Below are 21,131 nucleotides of genomic sequence, written 5' to 3' on the forward strand. Positions count from 1 at the left end.
TTGGGTCAGTGGGCCTCAAAAAGGTCCCAAGCCACTTGTAGTTATAGTAAAGAACTTTAAGTCTTATTTCCTATTCTAATAAGACTACTACATTCCCTTTGGGAAAACAAGCGCTTCATATATGAAATATTAGTGATGAATGTTGTGAGCATACACAGACATGTAAAAATACTAAGTTTATGATACAGATTATTGAAAATAGAACCATATAAAGCATGCAAAATTTGCAATCTAAGATGTGACTCTTACAGATATCAATAATTTACTATCTTCCTTTTAAAAATGGACACTTGTGAATTTTTGTTGTTGTTGTTTTATTATTTTTTATTTTACTTTATAATTCTGTATTGGTTTTGCCATACATTGACATGAATCCACCACGGGTGTACATGCGTTCCCAAATATGAACCCCCCCCCACTCCCCAACACTTGTGAATTTAACAGTAAGTTATAGATAGGTAAAGGGAGGTTTATTTGTATTTCTGAGTAGTAGGTTTGGTCTGAAAATTATTATTAATTTTCTGGAGAATTTGAAAGGCAGATTACTGAAAGGACAACTCAGAATTATTTTGTCCACTCTGAGAATGATGCATCTCCCCAGACAGAACATGAGTTATGTAAAGGGAGTCTCCCAGGCCCTGCCCATCTCTGACTGTGATGTCATTGGAGACAGGGCCATCGCTGATTTATGCATTGAAGAACGACTCATTTCAAATTATTGTTCACTTTTACAAGGTGACTGACTAATTTGCTGGCTGAGTAAACTGAATTGTCAGCTGTTATTAGTTTATTCATCTTAAGGAACTTGACCTAGAAAAAGATCCTGTTTGGAAAATAATATGGACTCTTCAATGTTAGTGGAGTAAATTTCTATCTGTCTGTCTTTTTCTAAGGACCATGGATACATCAAAGCATTCATGGTTCTGAGTACTGTAAAACTTGATTAGTCATAACATAAACTTACAGCACTACTTAACTCTCATTTTTTATTGGTTTTCAGACATAGTGCTGATTAAATACCAATCTTATTATTTTATGCTTCCCTGGGAGTAAGCTGTTGTCCATGTGTTACTTATTATACTAATGATGAGTATTTAGTGCTATTTATTTATTGTGGTAGAATAGATATAAAATTGACCATCTTAAACCACTTTTAAGTGTACAGTTCAGTGGCATTAAGTACATTAACATTGTTATGGAACTATCACTACCATCCATCTCTAGAACTTTTTTATCTTGCAGAACTGAAAGTTCATACCCGTGAAATACTAACTCCCTGTGGACCCTTTAGCCTCACCCTTGGCAGCTACCGTCACTTTTGTCTCTGACTTTGGCTACTGTAAGTGTCTCATACAAGTGGAATCCTGCAAAACTTATCCTTTGTGACTGGTTTATTTTTCTTAGTACAGTGTCTTCAAGGTCTACATGTTTTAGCAGAATTTCATTCTTTTTAAAGATTGAATCATTTTCCATTGGAAAAAAATATATATACATATACACACACCACATTCTGTGTATCCGTTCATCCATTGATGGAAAGTTGGGTTGCTTCCACCTTTTAGCTGTTGTGAATAATGCTGCTGTGCGCATGGGTGTTCATGTGCGTTCTTGTTCACTTTCATGCTATTAGAGCATAACAGCTAGATTTTTATCTTTTTAACCAAAGTGTTGTTCCAGACCAAGAGGAAGGTGTTTATCTTTTGGATTTTTGGTAGGTGTTTAAATTTTTTTCTTTTTTAAAATCCAGCTTAAATTTGAGGCCTAAATTTGGCATTGCAGTTTAATCATGGCTTTGCTTTCTAAGGGGCTTCCCTGGTGGCTCAGACGGTAAAGGGTCTGCCTGCAATGCAGGAGACCCGGGTTTGATCCCTGGGTTGGGAAGATCCCCCGGAGAAGGAAATAGCAATCCATTACAGTACTCTTGCCTGGAAAATCCTGTGGATGGAGGAGCCTGGTAGGCTACCGTCCATGTGGTGGCAAAAGAGTTGGACACGACTTCACTTTCACTTTCTTTGCTTTCTGAGAAGTATAGAGCAAGAAGTTTTCCATGGAGAAGGTGTCATAATTAGAATTTTGAAACAGTATAATTTTATTCAAGCATTGATGACATTTAGATGTAAAATGCTTTTCATATATTTGACCCTTAATTTTTTGTGTATGTTAGTCGCTCAGTCATGTCTGACTGTGACCCCATGGACTATAGCCCACCAAGCTCCTCTGTCCATGGAGTTCTCCAGGATACTAGAGAAGAATACTAGAGTGGGTTGCCATTCCCTTCTCCAGGGGATCTTCACGACCCAGGGATCGAACCCCTGTCTCCTGCATTGGAGGCAGATTCTTTACCATCTGAGCGACCAGAGAATCTGACCCTTAAACTCTCTTCACTGCTCTTATTTGCTTGGGTGTGTGTCCTGGTTGTTCCACCCGTATTCTAAACAGTCTTGTGAAAAACCTTCTTGTAACAGCACTGGGGTGGAATTTTATTTGATAATAAAAACTGAGCAATAAAGAAGTGAAGATAGTTATTTATAATTTTAAAGGCCACCTCCAGAGGGTTAAATGTATAGACTTTTGTTAGGGTTGCCCTCTTTAGGACAAAATGAGCTTAGGTTGACTATATTAGCTATTGGATAGTTCTTTGAATTATAAAGGATTTTCTGGGAATTGGTTCCTTAATCATGCCATTAAATGTTTTCAAATTATTAATATATCTAGTGAAGTCTATGAGGGGTAAGATGGAGGAGCTGTGAAGAGTATAGGAGAAAAGCCTACAAATATTGAAGGAAAATGTTTGAATCCTTTCTCAATTCCAGATCATCTGAAATGAAGGCAAAACTCTGGTGGGGTGGGGGAAGTATTTGATTTACAGCTTTGCAGGCATGCATTTTAGATGTGCACTTCTGATACAGAACTATACATGCAGCTCCTTTGCTCAGACCAGACGTTCTTGCAAGAAACTAATATCTAACTTTGTGGTGGGTGGTGAGATAGCAGATTCTGAGTCAGTACAGTTTCCGGAGGCTTGATAATGCATTTGTGTATAATATACACACATGGGGCTGGCCAATACGGCATGTCAGAGGTCATAAAGGGGTGGTATTAACAAACTACGACGTGTGCAAACTTTTCTTGAGTTCTGGGCCTAAGGAATGTCGTGTGCGTGCTTAGTCGTGTCCAACTCTTGCGACCCCATGGACTGTAGCCTGCCAGGCTCCTCTGGCCATGGGATTTCCCGGGCAAAAATCCTGCAGTGGGTTGGTAATTTCTTCTCCAGGGGATCTTCTCAACCCAGGGACTGAACCTGTGTCGTGCATTGGCAGGCAGATTCTTTACCTGGGAACCTCCTGGGAAGCCTGGGCCTAAGGAAAGGAAGAAGTAATAAGGGCTTGAAAAGTTTCTTCATCGTGACTAAGGCTTTCTTGCAGCATTTCTGTGACAGTATAGAGTGGATTTATTTATTTATTTTTTTTAATTTATTTATTTATTTTTAATTTTTACTTTACAATTCTGTATTGGTTTTGGCATAGATTGACATGAATCCACCACAGGTGTACATGCGTTCCCAAACATGAGCCCCCCTCCCACCCCCCTCCCCACAATAGAGTGGATTTAAACACAAGTATTAGAAATAGACTTTAATACTAGTTGCAGTATAAGCCTTCAGGGGTTAGTCTTCCACACCTGGAAGGTCTGTTTTCTTTTCACTTCTCATTGCCTAAAAACTGTATTGGCTAAAAGCCCGACCACTAAATTTTTCGTACTTAGAGATTATGTCTTTGCAAAAAAATGTATTGATAGAATAACTGATCTGAGAAAAGTTGAGCTGTGGTGGGACGGGAAAGGAAAGTTTTGTTGTGTTTGTTTTTCATTTGTCTCAGTTACGTAAATTAAAGCAATCAAACAAAGAAATAAATCCTCTTTCCTGGCAGTGGGAATACTCCAAAATTGTAATGAGTTTGACCTGACATTTGGCCAAGGTTCTTAGAAAAATACAAAATGACTCCAGTGGAGCTCAGTTTCTTTCATTAGAGCATATCTTTGCATAGTAGAGATAAGGCAAACAGAAACTGTTGCATACTTTGGGTCAGAAAGGTAGAGGAATATGAAAATAAGAGAACACGATGTGGCCTATATACGTTAAAAAAAAAAAAAACTCGAGACTTTAAGATACAGTTCACATTTCATACAGTTCAGCCACATCCGTCGTTTTTACTGCACTCATGCAGTTGTGAAAACCATCAGCACAATTTTAGTACATCTTCATCACCCCCAGTAGAAACCTATACCCGCTGGCAGTCACGCCTCAGCTCTAGGTAATAGCTAGTCTGTTTTCCGTCTCTATTTGCCTGTTCTGGATGTTAGAAATAAGTAAAATCTTACAATATATGGTCTTTTGTGACTGGCTTCTTTCAGTTAGCACAAACTTCATTTGTGTTTTAGTATGTATCAGTTCAGTTCAGTTGCTCAGTCATGCCCAACTCTTTGCGACCCCATGGACTGCTGCACACCAGGCCTCCCGGTCCATCACCAGCGCCCGGAGCTTAATCAAACTCATGTCCATCGAGTCGGTGATGCCATCCAACCATCTCATCCCCTGTCCCCTTCTCCTGCCTTCTATCTTTCCCAGTATCAGGGTCTTTTCCAATGAGTCAGCTCTTCGCATGAGGTGGCCAAAGTATTGGAGTCTCAGCTTCAGCATCAGTGCTTCCAATGAATATTCAGGACTGATTTCTTTTAGGATGGACTGGTTGGATCTCCTTGCAGTCCAAGGGACGCTCAAGAGTCTTCTCCAACACCACAGTTCAAAAGCATCAATTTTTCGGCGCTCAGCCTTCTTCACAGTCCAACTCTCACATCCATACATGACCACTGGAAAAACCATAGCCTTGACTAGACGGACCTTAGTCGGCAAAGTAATGTCTCTGCTTTTGAATATGCTATCTAGGTTGGTCATAACTTTTCTTCCAAGGAGCAAGTGTCTTTTAATTTCATGGCTGCAGTCACCATCTGCAGTGATTTTGGAGCCCAGAAAAATAAAGTCTGCCACTGTATATATCAGTACCTACTTAATTGCTAAGTAGTGTTCTGTTTTATGGATATACCACATTTATCCATCCATTAGTTGAAGGACACTTGAGTTGTTTCCACTTTTTAGCTGTTATGAATAGCCAAATAACACTGCTATGAACTTCTGTGTATAAACTTTTGTAGGGACCTAGGCTTTTCTTGGGTGTATCTCTATGAGTGGGAGTTGTTGGGTCATATGCTAATTCTATGTGTAACCATTAGGAACTGCAGACTGTTTTCTAAAGTGACTGCACCATTTTATATTCCCACCAGTACTGTATATAGGTTCCAATTTTTCCGTGTCCTCACCTGTACTTACCTGGCTTTTTCTGGACATGATCCAATTGACACTTTTACTATTTTTTCTTTTTTTAATTGCAGTATCACTGACTGTTTATTATCAGTTATATGTCATTTTGGTTAGTTATGCTAGTGGGTATGAAGTGGTGTCTCGTGGTTTTCCTTTGCATTTCCCCATTGTCTAATGATGTTGAGCATCTTTTCTTATAGTCATTGGCCATTTTTGTATTTTTGGTTTTTTTGGAGAGGTGTCTGTTCAAATCTTTGCCCATTTTATTTTCTTATTTTGACTGTTCCATGTGGCATATGAGATCTTAGTTCCCCAGCCTGGGATTGAACCCGTGCCTCCTGGAAGCATGGAGTTTTAATTACTGGACTACCAGGGAAGTCCCAGTCTTTGCCCATTTTAAAATTGTTGAGTTGTACGAGTTCTTTATATTTTCTGATGCAAGTCCCTTATTAGATACATGATTCACAAATATTTTCTCAATTCCGTAGATTATCTGTTTACTCCCTTGATGGTATCGTTTGAAGCACAGAAGTTTTTCCTTTTGATGAGGCTGTGCTAGCATCGTTTGTTGAAATGACTGTACTTACCCCATTGCATTTTCTTGGCACTGTTGTCATTTGGCCATAAATCTGACTGTAATTTTGGACTCTCTGTTTCATTGACCCACGTATCTGTCCTTCTTTTTATTAGTACCATGATTACTGTAGTTGTGTAGTAAGTTTAGAATTGACAAGTGCTGTCTTTGTATTTTGTTCTTCAAGGTTTTTTGGGTATTCTAGGTCTCGTGCATTTCCACATAGAATTAGGATCAGCTTGTTAACTTTTGGAAAAAAAAAAGTTGGCTGGGATTTTAATAGGGATTGCCTTGAGTTTTTGTATTGGGGAGTTATTGCTATCCTAACACTATTAAGTCTTTTACTTCATGAATATAATTTCTTTCTATTTTAAGTGTTTAATTTCTTTCAACAATATTTTGGAATCTTCAGTGTATATGTTTTGTACTTCTTTTAAGATTTTACCTAAGCATTTAAATCTTTTTGATATAAATGAATCAAAAATGTTATAAATGAAATTTTCTTAACTTCATTTCTGGATTTTTTTTATTGCTGGTGTATGGAAACAACTGATCTTTGTGTATCGATCGCATATCCTACAACTTTGCAAAACCTGTTTATTCTAGTAGCTTTTTAGTGGATTCGTTAGGATTTTCTATATATAAGATCCTATCTTGTGCAAATAAAGGTAGTTTTATTTATTCTTTTCAGCTGGGATGCCTTATGTTAGTTTTTCTTGCTTAACTGCGCTGACCAGAAATTCTGGTACAACCTTGAATAGGCTCAGTAGTAGACATCCTTGTCTTCTTTTTTTTTAATTGGTGTATAGGTGATCTAAAATGTTGTGTTTCAGGTGTAGATATCCTTGTCTTATTTCTGATGTTAGTAGGTAGGCTGTTCAGTCTTTTACCATTAAGTGTGAAGTTAGCTGCAAGTTTTTTAGATGCCCTTTATCAGGTCAGTTGAGGAAGTTCTATGTATTTCTAGTTCGTTGAGTGTTTCTGTTTTGAACGAGTGTTGGATTTTTTTTTTTTTTTGGTCAAATGCTTTTTCTGACATACATTGCTTCAAAAATGACTCATTTTTTGTTTTTCTTTTTTCAATCTGCAGAAATTGACTTGCACACCAAATGTGTGGTGGATGTAGACGCAAACAAGGTTATCCTCAATCCTGTAAATACCAACCTTTCCAAAGGCGATGCCCGGTAAGTTAAGAACCAGTGTTATGATCGATGGGTTTTTAAAAGACAGAAGGCACCAGTGTCTGCTGAACTGAATTCAGTTGAACAAATATTGAGTGCTTTTTATGTGGAGACATATTGCTGCCACCTCAGTGAGGTGAGGTTTGTTAATATAATACGAAAGGACTGAGCACCTGATCGAGCGTCGTGGGTGGCACAGTGATGGTATTAGAAGCACGGAGAAGAGAATGTTGAAGTACCTGAGGAAGGCTTCCTGAAGGAGACGATATTGGCTGGAGGCTTAGCTGAGATGTAAATGGGAAGAAGTAGGGAGGAAGGGAAGGCTTTTCAGTTGCTCCTCCTCATGGGGGGTTTTTACTTCTGCCAGTTCCTATCCTAGCCTATCAGTCAGAACCCATTTCAAGTGTTCTTTTCTTCCTGAAGACTTTCTTGCAGCCCTTAGTGGATTCCTCTCCTTAAAGTCCCTGTGAGCTGTAATCTGTGCCACCTAATTTAATTATGGTGTCTTGTTTTGAATTATTAATTATAGCTCAACAGTAAATTTTAAGGTCTTGGAAGGAAGGGACTCTCTGTTAGGAGTTGGGGATGAAATACTTGAGCCTCACTTCTGGGTTTGAGTGATCATATGAACCAAAGGGAGAGCAAGAAGGTATAAAGAAAGCTAACGTGGACAGGAAGGAAGAGATTAATTCAGTTTTTCTTAGCAAGTGCAGGGAAATTGCCAGGTAAGTTAGAGTCAGTTTATAGAAAGCTTTGGAAGCAGATGAGATTTGGCCTCTCTTTTTAGGGGAAGTTGTCATCTTAGACAGTTTTGGGGTTATTGTGATTAAGGAAGTGGATTAGGAAGAGTGTTGGATGGCGGTGTCAGGAGTGGATCAGAATGGGGAAAGACTGGCTTTTTGTAGAGATCAGCTATCAGAGATGTTTTTGTGCCGTTCCTGAGAGTGGAGAACACATGGTGCCCACCATGATGCTTTGTGCCGAGTAGATGCTTCAGAATACTTGCAGAGACAGTGTTGTTTGCGAAAGTACAACCAAAGGCACTCCATGAAAGTTCTTTCGAGTTGAATTAAGTTGAAAAGAGCACTTGACGTGGAGTCAGAAATTATGAAAGCGAATCCCTGCTTACCTTGTTGTGGGTGGTCTGTTGTTTAGTTGCTCAGTTGTGTCCCACTCTTTTGTGACCTCATGATTTGTAGCCTACCAGACTCCTCTGTCCATGGGAGGAGGTTACTGGAATGGGTTACTGGAATGGCAAGGTTACTGGAATGGGTTGCTATTTCCTACTCCAGGGGATCTTCCTGGCCCAGGGATCGAACCTGAATCTCCTGCATGGGCAGGCAGATTTCTTTACCGCTGAGCCACCATCCTAAAGGATGATGCTGTGAAAGTGCTGCACTCAATATGCCAGCAAATTTGGAAAACTCAGCAGTGGCCACAGGACTGGAAAAGGTCAGCTTTCATTCCAATCCCAAAGAAAGGCAATGCCAAAGAATGCTCAAACTATCACACAGTTGCACTCATCTCACATGCTAGTAAAGTAAGGCTCAAAATTCTGCAAGCCAGACTTCAGCAATACATGAACCATGAACTTTCAGATGTTCAAGCTGGTTTTAGAAAAGGCAGAGGAACCAGAGATCAAATTGCCAACATCTATCTGCTGGATCATGGAAAAAGCAAGAGAATTCCAGTAAAACATCTATTTCTGCTTTATTGACTATGCCAATGAGTTTCACTGTGTGGATCCAATAAACTGTGGAAAATTCTGAAAGAGATGGGAATACCAGACCACCTGACCTGCCTCTTGAGAAACCTGTATGCAGGTCAGGAAGCAACAGTTAGATCTGGACACGGAACAACAGACTGGTTCTAAATAGGGAAAGGAGTCCGTCAAGGCTGTATATTGTCACCCTGCTTATTTAGCTTCTATGCAGAGTACATCAAGAGAAATGCTGTGTTGGAGGAAGCACAAGCTGGAATCAAGATTGCCAGGAGAAATATCAATAGCCTCAGATATGCAGATGACACCACCCTTATGGCAGAAAGTGAAGACGAACTAAAGAGCCTCTTGATGAAACTGAAAGAGGAGAGTGAAAACGTTGGCTTAAAGCTCAACATTCAGAAAACTAAGATCATAGCATCCGGTCCCATCACTTCATGGGAAATAGATGGGGAAACAGTGGAAATAGTGTCAGACTTTATTTTGGGGGGCTCCAAAATCACTGCAGATGGTGACTGCAGCCATGAAATTAAAAGACGCTTACTCCTTGGAAGGAAAGTTATGACCAACCTAGACAGCATATTCAAAAGCAGAGACATTACTTTGTCAACAAAGGTCTGTCTAGTCAAGGCTACGGTTTTTCCAGTAGTCATGTATGGATGTGAGAGTTGGACTATAAAGAAAGCTGAGTGCCAAAGAATTGATGGTTTTGAACTGTGGTATTGGAGAAGACTCCTGAGAGTCTCTTCGACTTCAAGGAGATCCAACCAGTCCATCCTAAAGGAAGTCAGTCCTGAATATTCACTGGAAGGACTGATGTTGAAGCTAAAACTCCAGTACTTTGGCCACCTGGTGCAAAGAACTGACTCATTGGAAAAGACCCTGATACTGGGAAAGATTGAAGGCAGGAGAAGGGGACGACAGAGGATGAGATGTCATCCACTTAATGGGCATGAGTTTGAGTAAACTTCAGCAGTTGGTGATAGACAGGGTGGCCTGGCGTGCTGCAGTCCATGTTATCGCAGAGTCGGACACAACCGAGCAATTGAACTGAACTGAGCTGGCAGGGAAGCCCTGTAGTTAGTTATTTTTACCTTTTTTGAGCCTTGTCTGTATGATACCTGCCTTATCTGTTTCATAGGGTGGTTTCCTGAAGATCAAATTAGTAATCCTTAAAGTGCCTTGTGAATTGTTCTGTAAAGTTGAGGTTTATTATTATTGACGTAGTGATGTTTCTTAAGCATCTCTAGGATATGCTGTTACTAGGGTGGGAAAGATATGATGAGTCAGCGGCGTAGGGATTTTGAGCCTGCTAATGGAATGACCTACTGTCCTGAGTGTTAACTGAAAACACTAATTTGGGGGAGTATATATTGCTCTTAGAGCTTTCAGTCTGAGTACTGTTGTTTTCTTTGGAAATGTGGGCAACTCTGAGCAAACTTGGAGGCAGTACCCTCTGGTAGAAAAAAATTTGGGTTTTATATACGGACTGACGATTCAAAGTCTGCCTTTGCCACTTGCTGGCATGGTTATCTTCCTGTGTGTTTTATTTGTAAAGTGTTTCCATTTTCTATTGCTGTATAACAAATAAATGATCTCAAAAGCTTTGTGGCGTAAAGCAACGGTAATCATGTACTTTTTTTCAGGTTTATTTATTTTTGGCTGTGCTGGGTCTCTGTTGCGGTGCGTGGGCTTCTCATTGTGGTGGCTTCCCCTGTTGTAGAGCACAGGCTGTAGGGTGCACAGGCTTCCGTAGCTGCAGGGCCCGGGCTCCGTGGTGGCACCTGGGCTTCGTTGCCCTGAGGCAGGTGGAGTCTTCCTGGATCAGGGATCACGCCTGTGTCCCCTGCATTGGGAGGGGGATTCTCAGCCACTGGACCACTGTGGAAGCCCAGTGATCATTATTATCTCACGGTTAGTGTGGCTCAGGAATTCAGGTAGGGCTCAGGGGGGATGGCTTGGTCCAGTCCGTGCTGATGAGGGTTCACCGGGAAGACTTGAAGGCGAGGGGCCGCAATCAGAAAGCTCACCAGGTCACTTGGGTCGGGTGGTTCATGCTACCTGTTAGCTGGAGATGTCACTGGGGCTGCAAGCAGAACATTGCTCCCAGTCTGGTGGCGGGTTCCAAAGGCAAGTGTCCTGAGAGCGTGAGGAAGCAAGGTGGGAGCAGTATTGCGTTTTTTTTTTTTTTTTTTTAAATTGGAGTGGAATTGCTTTACAGTGTTGTTTCTGCTTTACAACAAAGTGAACCAGCTGTATGTATACATATATCCCTCTCTCTTGAGCGTCCGTCCTTCCCCATCCTTGATGTTGTAGCCTTGGCAGGCATACAGTGACAGTTCTATCACATATTCATGCTGAAGACTGGTGTAAAGCTCTACACAGTTTCAACCAGAGGAAACATAGACCCATCCGTCTATGAGTGGAGAAACATTAGCGTCGCCTAAGGGAAGCATTTTTGGTGGGAAGTATATTGTTGTGGCTCCATCCACAAGTGTGTAATGTCTAACTAATGAGGTAATTGTGAGAATAAAAAGAGCACATAGAATATAAAATAAATGTTTTCTTTCCTTTAGAGATCTTTAAGTCTCAGGGGTTTGTGAAAGAATTAAATAGCACTTTTTGGTTCCACCGAGTATCTTAGATGACTCTTTTTACATGTGCTGAAAATAAAGATTGAATGTTAACTCAGTACTATAGAGTGCTGTCTGAGTTAAAGAAGACTTAGAAGTGATAGCTGTCGAAAAGAAACAAGTGACATCCGTCAATGCTGGTATGTCATGGCTTTTGGTGAGATAAAGTTAGGAAGCACAGCTTCTTAAAAAACAACTCTTTATTAAGTATAAACTGTATGTACAGAAAAGTATATATAGCTTGATGAATTTTCATAAGTTGAGCACAGTCCTGTAACTGGTGCCCAGATAAAAAACAAGAACATTACTAGTATGACAAAAGACCACCTCAGGAGAAGTACTTTTTCTTTTAAATGTCAAGGTGAAAAGAGAAAATGAAAATTTGGGAATGTAGCAGTTCGGTGGTATATGTTGACTTCATTAAAGGAAAGAAATAGTAAGGAAAGCACAAATTACAAAGTTAAGATTAATTACAGTCTAGTTTGGAGAATGACTAACCCATAAAACAAGTTGCGGTTTGATAGGAGCTATGCTTGTAGCTGAAGCGCCAGGGATTTGAAACTAACGTAAATGAAACCAACTCCAACCACTTCTATCAATAGTCAGAAAGACTCAAACTAATATTTTTCCTTTAAAAGCTGCAATATCCTTCTTTTAAAAATAGTGTCCACCAATCTTATTAATCTAAAACTGTGATTAATTTTACATGTGTACTTAATAACCTATGTTAGTATACTTTGAAAGTGAATATGTATACTTTTAAAACAATAGTTGTATATTTTTCTGATTAATTTTGCATTAACTTCTGAAAATTTCATGGTTTGATATTTATGCTTATTAAAGGCGATAGAAGCCATTTAAAAATGAATAGGTAGACAATTTTCAGCTTAACAGCTTAATCATAGGAATTTGGGAAACATTGGTATATGGAATTTCAAAATTGTTTCGGAAAATAAGATGCTTAAAATTCAGAAAATTGATAGTACACAGCTAACCGGAGATTAAGAAATGCTGACTTTGGAGACAGACTGAGTCTCAGCTCTATTGCTGTTATTGTTGAGTCGCTTAGTAGTGTTTCACCCTTTGTAACCCCATGGACACACAGAGCCCGGTAGCCTCCTCTGTCCATAGGATTTCCCAGGCAAGAATGCTGGAGTGGGTTGCCATTTCCTTCTCCAGGGCATCTTCCTGACCCAGGGATCGAACCCATGTATCCTGCATTGGCAAGTGGATTCTTTACTGCTGAGCCACCTGGGAAGCTCCAGCTTTACTATAGGGTTGGCCAAAAGGTTCGTTCAGATTTTCCCATATGGTGTAACAGAAAAACCCAAACAAAACTTTTTCACAACCCAATACTTAACATGTGTGGTGTGAAGCAAGTTGCTTACTTGTCCTCTGTCTCAGTGAAGTGGAGATTGTAGAAGTACCTACCTATCGGTTGTTATGAGGAATAAGTGAGTTAAAATATGCAGAGTGTCAGTGCCTGATGGGCAGTAAATCTTATATAAAAGTTAGCTATTTGATTCTTACCAATTCTGTTACTCAGTCGCTCAGTCGTGTCCGACTCTTTGCGACCCCATGGACTGCAGCATACCTGCAGACTGTCCATCAACAACTTCCAGAGTTCACCCAAACTCATGTCCATCGAGTCAGTGATGGCATCCAGCCATCTCATCCTCTGTCGTCCCCTTCTCCTCCTGCCCTCAATCTTTCCCAGCATCAGTGTCTTTTCAAATGAGTCAACTCTTCGCATCAGGTGGCCAAAGTATTGGAGTTTCAGCTTCAGCATCAGTCCTTTCAATGAACACCCAGGACTGATCTCCTTTAGCATGGACTAGTTGGATCTCCTTGCAGTGCAAGGGACTCTCAAGACTCTTCTCCAACACCACGGTTCAAAACCATCAATTCTTCTGCGCTCAGCTTTCTTTATAGTCCAACTCTCACATTCATACATGACTACTGGAAAAACTGTAGCCTTGACTAGTTGTACCTTTGTTGACAAAGTAATGTCTCTGCTTTTGAATATGCTGTCTAGGTTGGTCATAACTTTCCTTCCAAGGAGTAAGCATCTTTTAGTTTCATGGCTGCATTCACCATCTGCAGTGCTTTTGGAACCCCCCAAAATAAAGTCTGACACTGTTTCCGCTGTTTCCCCATCTATTTGGCATGAAGTGATGGGACCGGATGCCATGATCTTTGTTTTCTGAATGTTGAGCTTTAAGCCAACTTTTTCACTCTCCTCTTTCACTTTCATCAAGAGGCTTTTTAGTTCGTCTTCACTTTCTGCCATAAGGGTGGTGTCATCTGCATATCTGAGGTTATTGATGTTGTTATGGCCTGTATTTTGAGATGTGTCCAGGGACGGGGGAGCCTGGTGGGCTGCTGTCTGTGGGGTCACATAGAATCGGATACGACTGAAGTGACTTAGCAGCAGCAGCAGCATGGTATGTTATGAACTATATTATAACTTAATAAAGTAAAAAATTTTGAAAACAAAATATATTCAGTACTTGAGTCTATATGCCTATCAAGAAATCACTTAGTTCTAGAAAAATTTCAACTTTGCAAAGGCAGAAACTTTATCTAGTTTGCCCAGAGTTCATGGGGCTCATAGGGACTCACATGCCATCAAAGAGATTGACTCCTTGATTTTATGTTTACAGTGAACAAAATATTAATCCCTGTCATCTGGGCTTTTCCTTAGCATCAACTATAGTGCTTGCGAAGCCAGGTCAAAACATTGCTTGTGAACATAGAGTAAGAACAAAGGGACATTGTACTAAATACAGAGAAGATTTTCTATTCCACAGCACTCAAACACCCTAGTGACTGAAATGCTTGTGTCCTCCAGCACGGTCTTCTTTTTCTCTGTATAGTACAGAATACCTATTGATGGCTTTGATCTTTTTATTTTCTCCGGCAGAGCCATACTGCCTATATTACTAGTGCAGTAAGTGTGTTTTTGGAATTACACTTTTGCACTAAATCAGTTTAGTTTTCTGGACTGGTCCTTGGGGTTTCCCAAATCTTCAGCAGCGTATTTGCAAATCATCTTTTAGGGCTAATAAGTGACTAATTCATTATCTATTCTTAGTATATTTCTGCAAGTGTAGTTCTCAGTGTGTGATCTTTAGCATTTAGGAGCACTTTAAGTCCCTTTTATCACAGTTATAATAATAATATTATGTAGAACAGTCCTCCTTTAAATAATAAAATCTTTAAGCCTTATTTTGTTTGAATTGTCTTAAAACTTAATAGACTTTTATCTTATAATAAAATGCTAATGATAGTGCTTGTCACCATGATAGGGCAAAATAGTTTCTTAGGCTGTTTTATATTCTGTCTTTGGCCTGCTTCTCTTCTGAAGCAACAGTTAGAACTGGACATGGAACAACAGACTGGTTCCAAATAGGAAAAGGAGTACATCAAGGCTGTATATTATCACCCTGGTTATTTAACTTCTATGCAGAGTACATCATGAGAAATGCTGGGCTGGAAGAAAGATTGGAAACTGGAATCAAGATTGCCAGGAGAAATATCAATAACCTCAGATATGCAGATGACACCACCCTTATGGCAGAAAGTGCAGAGGAACTCAAAAGCCTCTTGATGAAAGTGAAAGAGGAGAGTGAAAAAGTTGGCTTAAAGCTCAACATTCAGAAAACTAAGATCGTGGCATCTGGTCCCATCACTTCATGGGAAATAGATGGGGAAACAGTGGAAATAGTGTCAGACTTTATTTTGGGGGGCTCCAAAATCACTGCAGATGGTGACTGCAGCCATGAAATTAAAAGACGCTTACTCCTTGGAAGGAAAGTTATGACCAACCTAGACAGCATATTCAAAAGCAGAGACATTACTTTGTCAACAAAGGTCTGTCTAGTCAAGGCTATGGTTTTTCCAGTGGTCATGAATGGGTATGAGAGTTGGACTGAGAAGGAAGCTGAGCGCCGAAGAATTGATGCTTTTGAACTGTGGTGTTGGAGAAGACTCTTGAGAGTCCCTTGGACTGCAAGGAGATCCAACCAGTCCATGCTAAAGGAGATCAGTCCTGGGTGTTCATTGAAAGGACTGATGTTGAAGCTAAAACTCCAGTACTATGGCCACCCGATGCAAAGAGTTGACTCATTGGAAAAGACTCTGATGCTGGGAGGGATTGAGGGCAGGAGGAGAAGGGGACGACAGAGGATGAGATGGCTGGATGGCATCACCAACTCGATGGACATGAGTTTGGGTAAACTCTGGGAGTTGGTGATGGACAGGGAGGCCAGGGGTGCTGCAATTCATGGGGTTGCAGAGTCGGACACAACTGAGCAACTGAACTGAACTGAACTCCTTTACCCACCAGACTGGACTTTACTGATCCCTCTGGTTAAAAAATGTTTTCAAAGGGAATGAGGTGTGATTTCCCATGGAGAGTGGCCGCTTTCACTTTATGAAACAGTTATGTTATGAGAGTTTTGTTTCTTTGACTTTGGAAATGGGAATGCATTTTCCTAGAGGAACTGACAGTTGTTTCTAGCAGAAATGCTGGTCTGTTAAAACAAAATGACCAGTTTGGCCCACAGTTCATACAGTAAAGTTTGTTTTTGCTGTGAGTAGGTGAGATAAAGAATACATTGACTGTAAGTAACCTGTATAATTTGGTGTCACTGAGCCAAAGGTGCCAGCAATTTTTTTTTTTTAAGTTTTTATTTTGCTTTGGAGAATAGCCAATTAACAGCAGAGGGACTCAGCCATACATATATATGTATCCATTCTCCCCCAAACTCCCCTCCCATCCAGGCTGCCACATAACACTCAGCAGAGTTCTGTGTGCTGTACAGTAAGTCCTTGTTGGTTACCCGTTTTAAAAATAGCAGTGTGTACATGACCATTCCAAACTCCCTAACTATCTGCTGTCATTTTTGCACCATCAGTACAAATATCAACACAGTGAAAAGGGCACATGTCTTAGGATTTTATGAAAATAGTCTTGACCCCAGACCCACTGATAAGTTCTAGGAAACGCTGGGGAGTCCTCAGACCACAGTTATTGAACTAAAGGTAGACTGAACGGATGTCTTTGGTTTATTTTTAAACTACTTGACATATGATAAGCATATCATATAACTCACCCTTTTAAGGTGAACAGCTCTATGATTTTTATTATATTTGCCAGCACCATTACCTAATTTTATGACATTTTTATCACCTTGTTAATACACGTTCTGTCTCTACATTGTCTCTACAATATGCATCTGTCTCTACATTGCCTCTTCTGGGCATTGCATATGCATGAAATCTAATTTGTGGTCTTCTGTGATTGACTTCTTTTTACTTAGGTTAATGTTTTTGAGGTTTGTCTGTGTTATGGTATCTATCAGTTCAGTTCAGTCGCTCAGTCATGTCCGACTCTTTGCGACCCCATGAATCGCAGCACGCCAGGCCTCCCTGTCCATCACCAACTCCTGGAGTTCACTCAGACTCGTGTCCATTGGGTCAGCAATGCCATCCAACCATCTCATCCTCGGTCGTTCCCTTCTCCTCCTGCCCTCAATCCCTCCCAGCATCAGGGTCTTTTCAAATGGGTCAACTCTTCGCATCAGGTGGCCAAATATTGCAGTTTCGGATTCCACATCCGTCCTTCTAATGAATACTCAGGACTGATTTCCTTTAGGATCAACTGATTGGATCTCCTTGCTGTCCTCTGTGATTGGCTTCTGTTTACTTAGGTTCATGCTTCTGAGGTTTGTCCGTGTTATAGTATCTATCAGTACTATTCCTTTTCACGGGGGAATACTTTTTCATCGTACTCTGTTTTGTTTATCCATTCATCAGTTGATGGGTATTTGGGTTTTCTCCACTTCTGGGCTATTATGAATAATGCTGCTGTGAATAGCAATTGTTTAGGTCTGTCAGTGGGCCATGTTTCCCTTTCTCTTAGGTAGATGTCTAGGAGTGGAGTTGCTGGGCCATACGGTACCTCTGTGCTTATCATTTTGAGGAATTGTCAGACTTCTCTAAAGCGGCTGGAGTCTTTTACATTATGAGGATTCCAGTTTCTTTGGCTTTCAAAGAACTCTCCTTCACTGTAAGAAAAATGATGGTGACTCTGGCTAATTGGCGAGTGCATGCCTTACCTGAAGGCATTCGGATTACTGTTAAAAAGCAAAACAAAACATCGTGTTGTCCAAACTAACAGTCTTGGCTGGATTCAGCTCTTGGCTACTGATTGGGAACCTCAGACTCTAGCATACTTTTCTGTTGAGTGGTACTTCTTCATAAGGTTTTAAAGAAATTGAGCAAAGTTTTAAAAAATGTGTTAAAAGTTTAAAGATTAAAACACTTTTATGTACCTGTCATTCAGCTTAACAAAGCACATCATTACCAGTACAATTTAAGCCTTTTCTGAATACCCTCCAGTTTGAATGTCTTTCTTATCCACCACAGTTAACAACTTTTCCTGAATTTGTTGTTTTATCTCTTTCCCTTGTATTTCTTTACATTTTCACTATGTGTATTTGAAAGTTGTTTGTACAATACTGTATCCATAAATGCCTTTTTCTAGTCAAAAGTCAGAGAGAGATGTGACTCAAAAAAGATTGACTACTCATAAAGCATAATGCCTGAGTTTTAAAGGCAAAAAAAAAATTGTATTAAGAGGAGCCAAAAATAATATCACAGGTTTAGTGTGGAGAGGAAAGCTAATTGTTCCTATTTTATCAGATACCCTGTTCCTCCTTTTTTCCTCTTAAAAAACTGAAATTAAAAAAAAGGCTCCCTCTCCATCTATTGTTTGCAGTGAATTCTAAGCAAAAGTGGCAGGAGAATTGTTTCAGTGGACTTCCAACTCTGAGAGACTGAATCAGTGAGCTGTGCCTGTTCAGAGGTGCTGTTTTAAACAAAAGAACGGAAAGGGAATAACTAGTTTAAATTGTACCGAGAATCCCTTGGTCAGTTAATCCGTTTTCTTCTTTAGCCCTCTGTTTTCTTTATCTTGTGTGTGTGTGTGTGTGTGTTTGTATGTAGACTTTCTTTTATAATTCTTTATCATCCTGCCCACCAAGTGTAAGATTTTATTATTATTATTGGTCAGGTGGCCTGACCATGGCTGGAACTCGTGCCCACGGCAATGAAAGCGCAGAGCCCCAACCACTAGGCAACCAGGGAATTCCGCAAAGTGTAAGATTTTTAAGACCAGAATTTTCTGAAGTAGAAAACATTTGGAGAGTGAGACCTCAAGATTGTAATGAACCTGAACGCTGATTCCTGTGGTGGTTTGTGAAATGACCTGTTCTTTAGTACATGTAGGAGAGACATTGCAACATGGATGGAGTTAGCTGTAGATGACATAGAGATATGCAGATTTTTTTTGTGTTCTTGTATAACTGTGGGGCTTTCCTGTTTGGTTATGCTTAACCTAATAATAAATTGATAGTGTGAAGGTTATAATGGCCAGTCCAGTGAAAAATATGTCTGAGATGTTGCTCTTAACTAGTTCTTGTCAGAAAGGTCATTAAAACATTTTTATTCCTTCTGATTGTTTACCAGACACCGGATCTTAGTTATGATTATTAGATAACTAAGGAGTACCTAATATAAGCAAAATATATCCAGTCCTTTGGAGGTTCAGAGTACTCTGTTCCTGGTAGATGAAAGAACATATGCAGAAAAAATATCTATCAGATAGATGCAAAATTATGTGGAGTTGACCTGTACATTTCTCTGACAAATGTATTGTGTGATACTACTGAAGGGAGGGCCTAATGCCAATAATTACTTTGCAATATATGAAGTCATTTTCAGACTAATTTCTTGTTAGTAGAAGTCATCGTTAGGTCATATTAGATAATGAGTTTTAAAATTTCTCTGCCTCTGTGTGGATGCTAATTTAAGTAAAGATTTTAATTGAAGAAAGTCATGCAAAATGTAATTATGGTATATACAATAGACCTGCTTGTTCTCTCTGCTGTGAAATGACTTGAGTGAGGCTAATAATCCTGCCCAAATAGAATTTATTCCTCTGGAGAATAGTATGTGGTATGTTTTAATTTCATAAAGAGGCTCTTCCTGGGGGAGTCTGTCCACCCTGATTATGTCAGTAAAGTGGGGAGAACAGTGTTCTACATACTCAGAAATTTCAGAGGATTCTTCCCCCTCTTTTTTTTTTTTTTTAAATATGGCAGACATTGAGTGTACTACTTTGGAATATAGTTGTGAAAATGAATCAGGAACACTCTTAAAAGCTAAAAAGGTAATAAAGTATGTATGGTTGAATTCATGTCGCTGCATAGTTAATAGAAGCAGATAATCAAATAGCAATAAACCCAGATTTTTTCACAGTTTTACCAGCAAAAGCTTAGGTTGCTAAAATGAACTGTTTAAACAAGAATTAGACTGTTCTGGTAGAATTTATGACATCTTAGCCTTGTCATTGGTTATATAAGTATGTTGTTTATGCTTTTATTGGTCCAGAAATAAGAAGGAATAAGTTTTTTTTTTTGTTAATTCAAGGAAAGAGAGTCCTTATACCTGTGGTTGAAATACTGCTTAGCTGCTAATGTTGGATATAATGACGATGCAGAGTTTTTGTGTGTGGCTACTAATTAGATTAAGTTATAGCTAATAGGAATTAAATGTGTTGAATTTCCCCAGAATTCTGGATTTAGCATAAAATTATCTGATCCCATATGATATAATAGATAAGATATCTAATTACAAATAAGACTTAGGTAAAACTACCAAGTCTCACTATTGATGTTTTTAAAATTTGTCTTTATTTGGCAATACTTTTTTTTTTTTTTTTTAAGGATTCTCTTTCTAAGTCATCAGTGTAGGAGTTGTTGCTAATAAAACACATATTGTGTTAAGAATCTAGATTTACATTCTAAAGATGGAGGTAGCAGTAATCTATGAGGAAATGTGACATGAGAAACCATTCTATCTAAAAGGTTGCTGTATCATAATATCACAATATCTTAGGAATCTTTCTGATCCATTTAGCAGCTGAAGATCAACTCTTTGCCAAGTATCAAGCTAAAAAGTTAGGATAATCTTTATTTAGTCTTAGTTCCTTTAAATTGTGGTTAAATTATTTTTAGCACGTAATTTGTCTGTAAACCTACTAGTAAAACAAAAAACAAAGCAAAACAGAAAAGCAGAAAGAGAAGTTGAATTATTGTGGACTTTGTAAGCGTAGAGTTTTGTGGGCTCAGATTTGCAATGATTCCATTGTTTAATTCTGATCATTGTGCATGTTCTTATGAGAGTGATATTTAGCTAAAGGGGAAAGTGGTTTCTTTTGCTAATTAATAGTGTAGTGTTCTGGAGCCCTTTATCCTACTTCCTTAGAATTTGTTAAAGAAGAATCTTGTGTAATGGTGAGTTTTACTTTTTATTAAATCTAATTTTGTGTATTTATAACTTAAAAAATCCTATAGAATAGGTAATAAGAGTGATAATAATCTTTGTGTATTGACCCACAGATGAGACAAATCAGTAATGTTTTTGTTCCACTTTTAGGAAAACTAAAGTAGAATTTACATAAGTAGGTTAAAGTTGTATTCGCCATTAATTTTTAAAAATGTTTTGTTACAGAGAATTTAAAAGATAGGCCATAGTAGCCATAATGGTATAATGAACCTCCATGGGCCTGTTTCTCAGC

At 39.2% G+C, this 21,131-nt stretch overlaps 1 protein-coding gene across 2 annotated transcripts in view; it reads left to right on the plus strand.

Moving 5' to 3' along the window:
• Positions 1–21,131, plus strand: part of KIF13B (kinesin family member 13B) — a 211,078-nt gene that overhangs the window by 11,404 nt on the left and 178,543 nt on the right. For both annotated transcript variants that reach the window (XM_040235363.1, XM_040235394.1), the window contains exon 2: positions 7,042–7,135. In XM_040235363.1, coding sequence (XP_040091297.1) covers positions 7,042–7,135 — 94 coding nt within the window. The remainder of the gene's footprint in view (positions 1–7,041; positions 7,136–21,131) is intronic.

This window comes from Oryx dammah, unplaced genomic scaffold (genome assembly GCF_014754425.2).
Source record: "Oryx dammah isolate SB20612 unplaced genomic scaffold, SCBI_Odam_1.1 HiC_scaffold_1, whole genome shotgun sequence".
NCBI lineage: Eukaryota > Metazoa > Chordata > Mammalia > Artiodactyla > Bovidae > Oryx > Oryx dammah.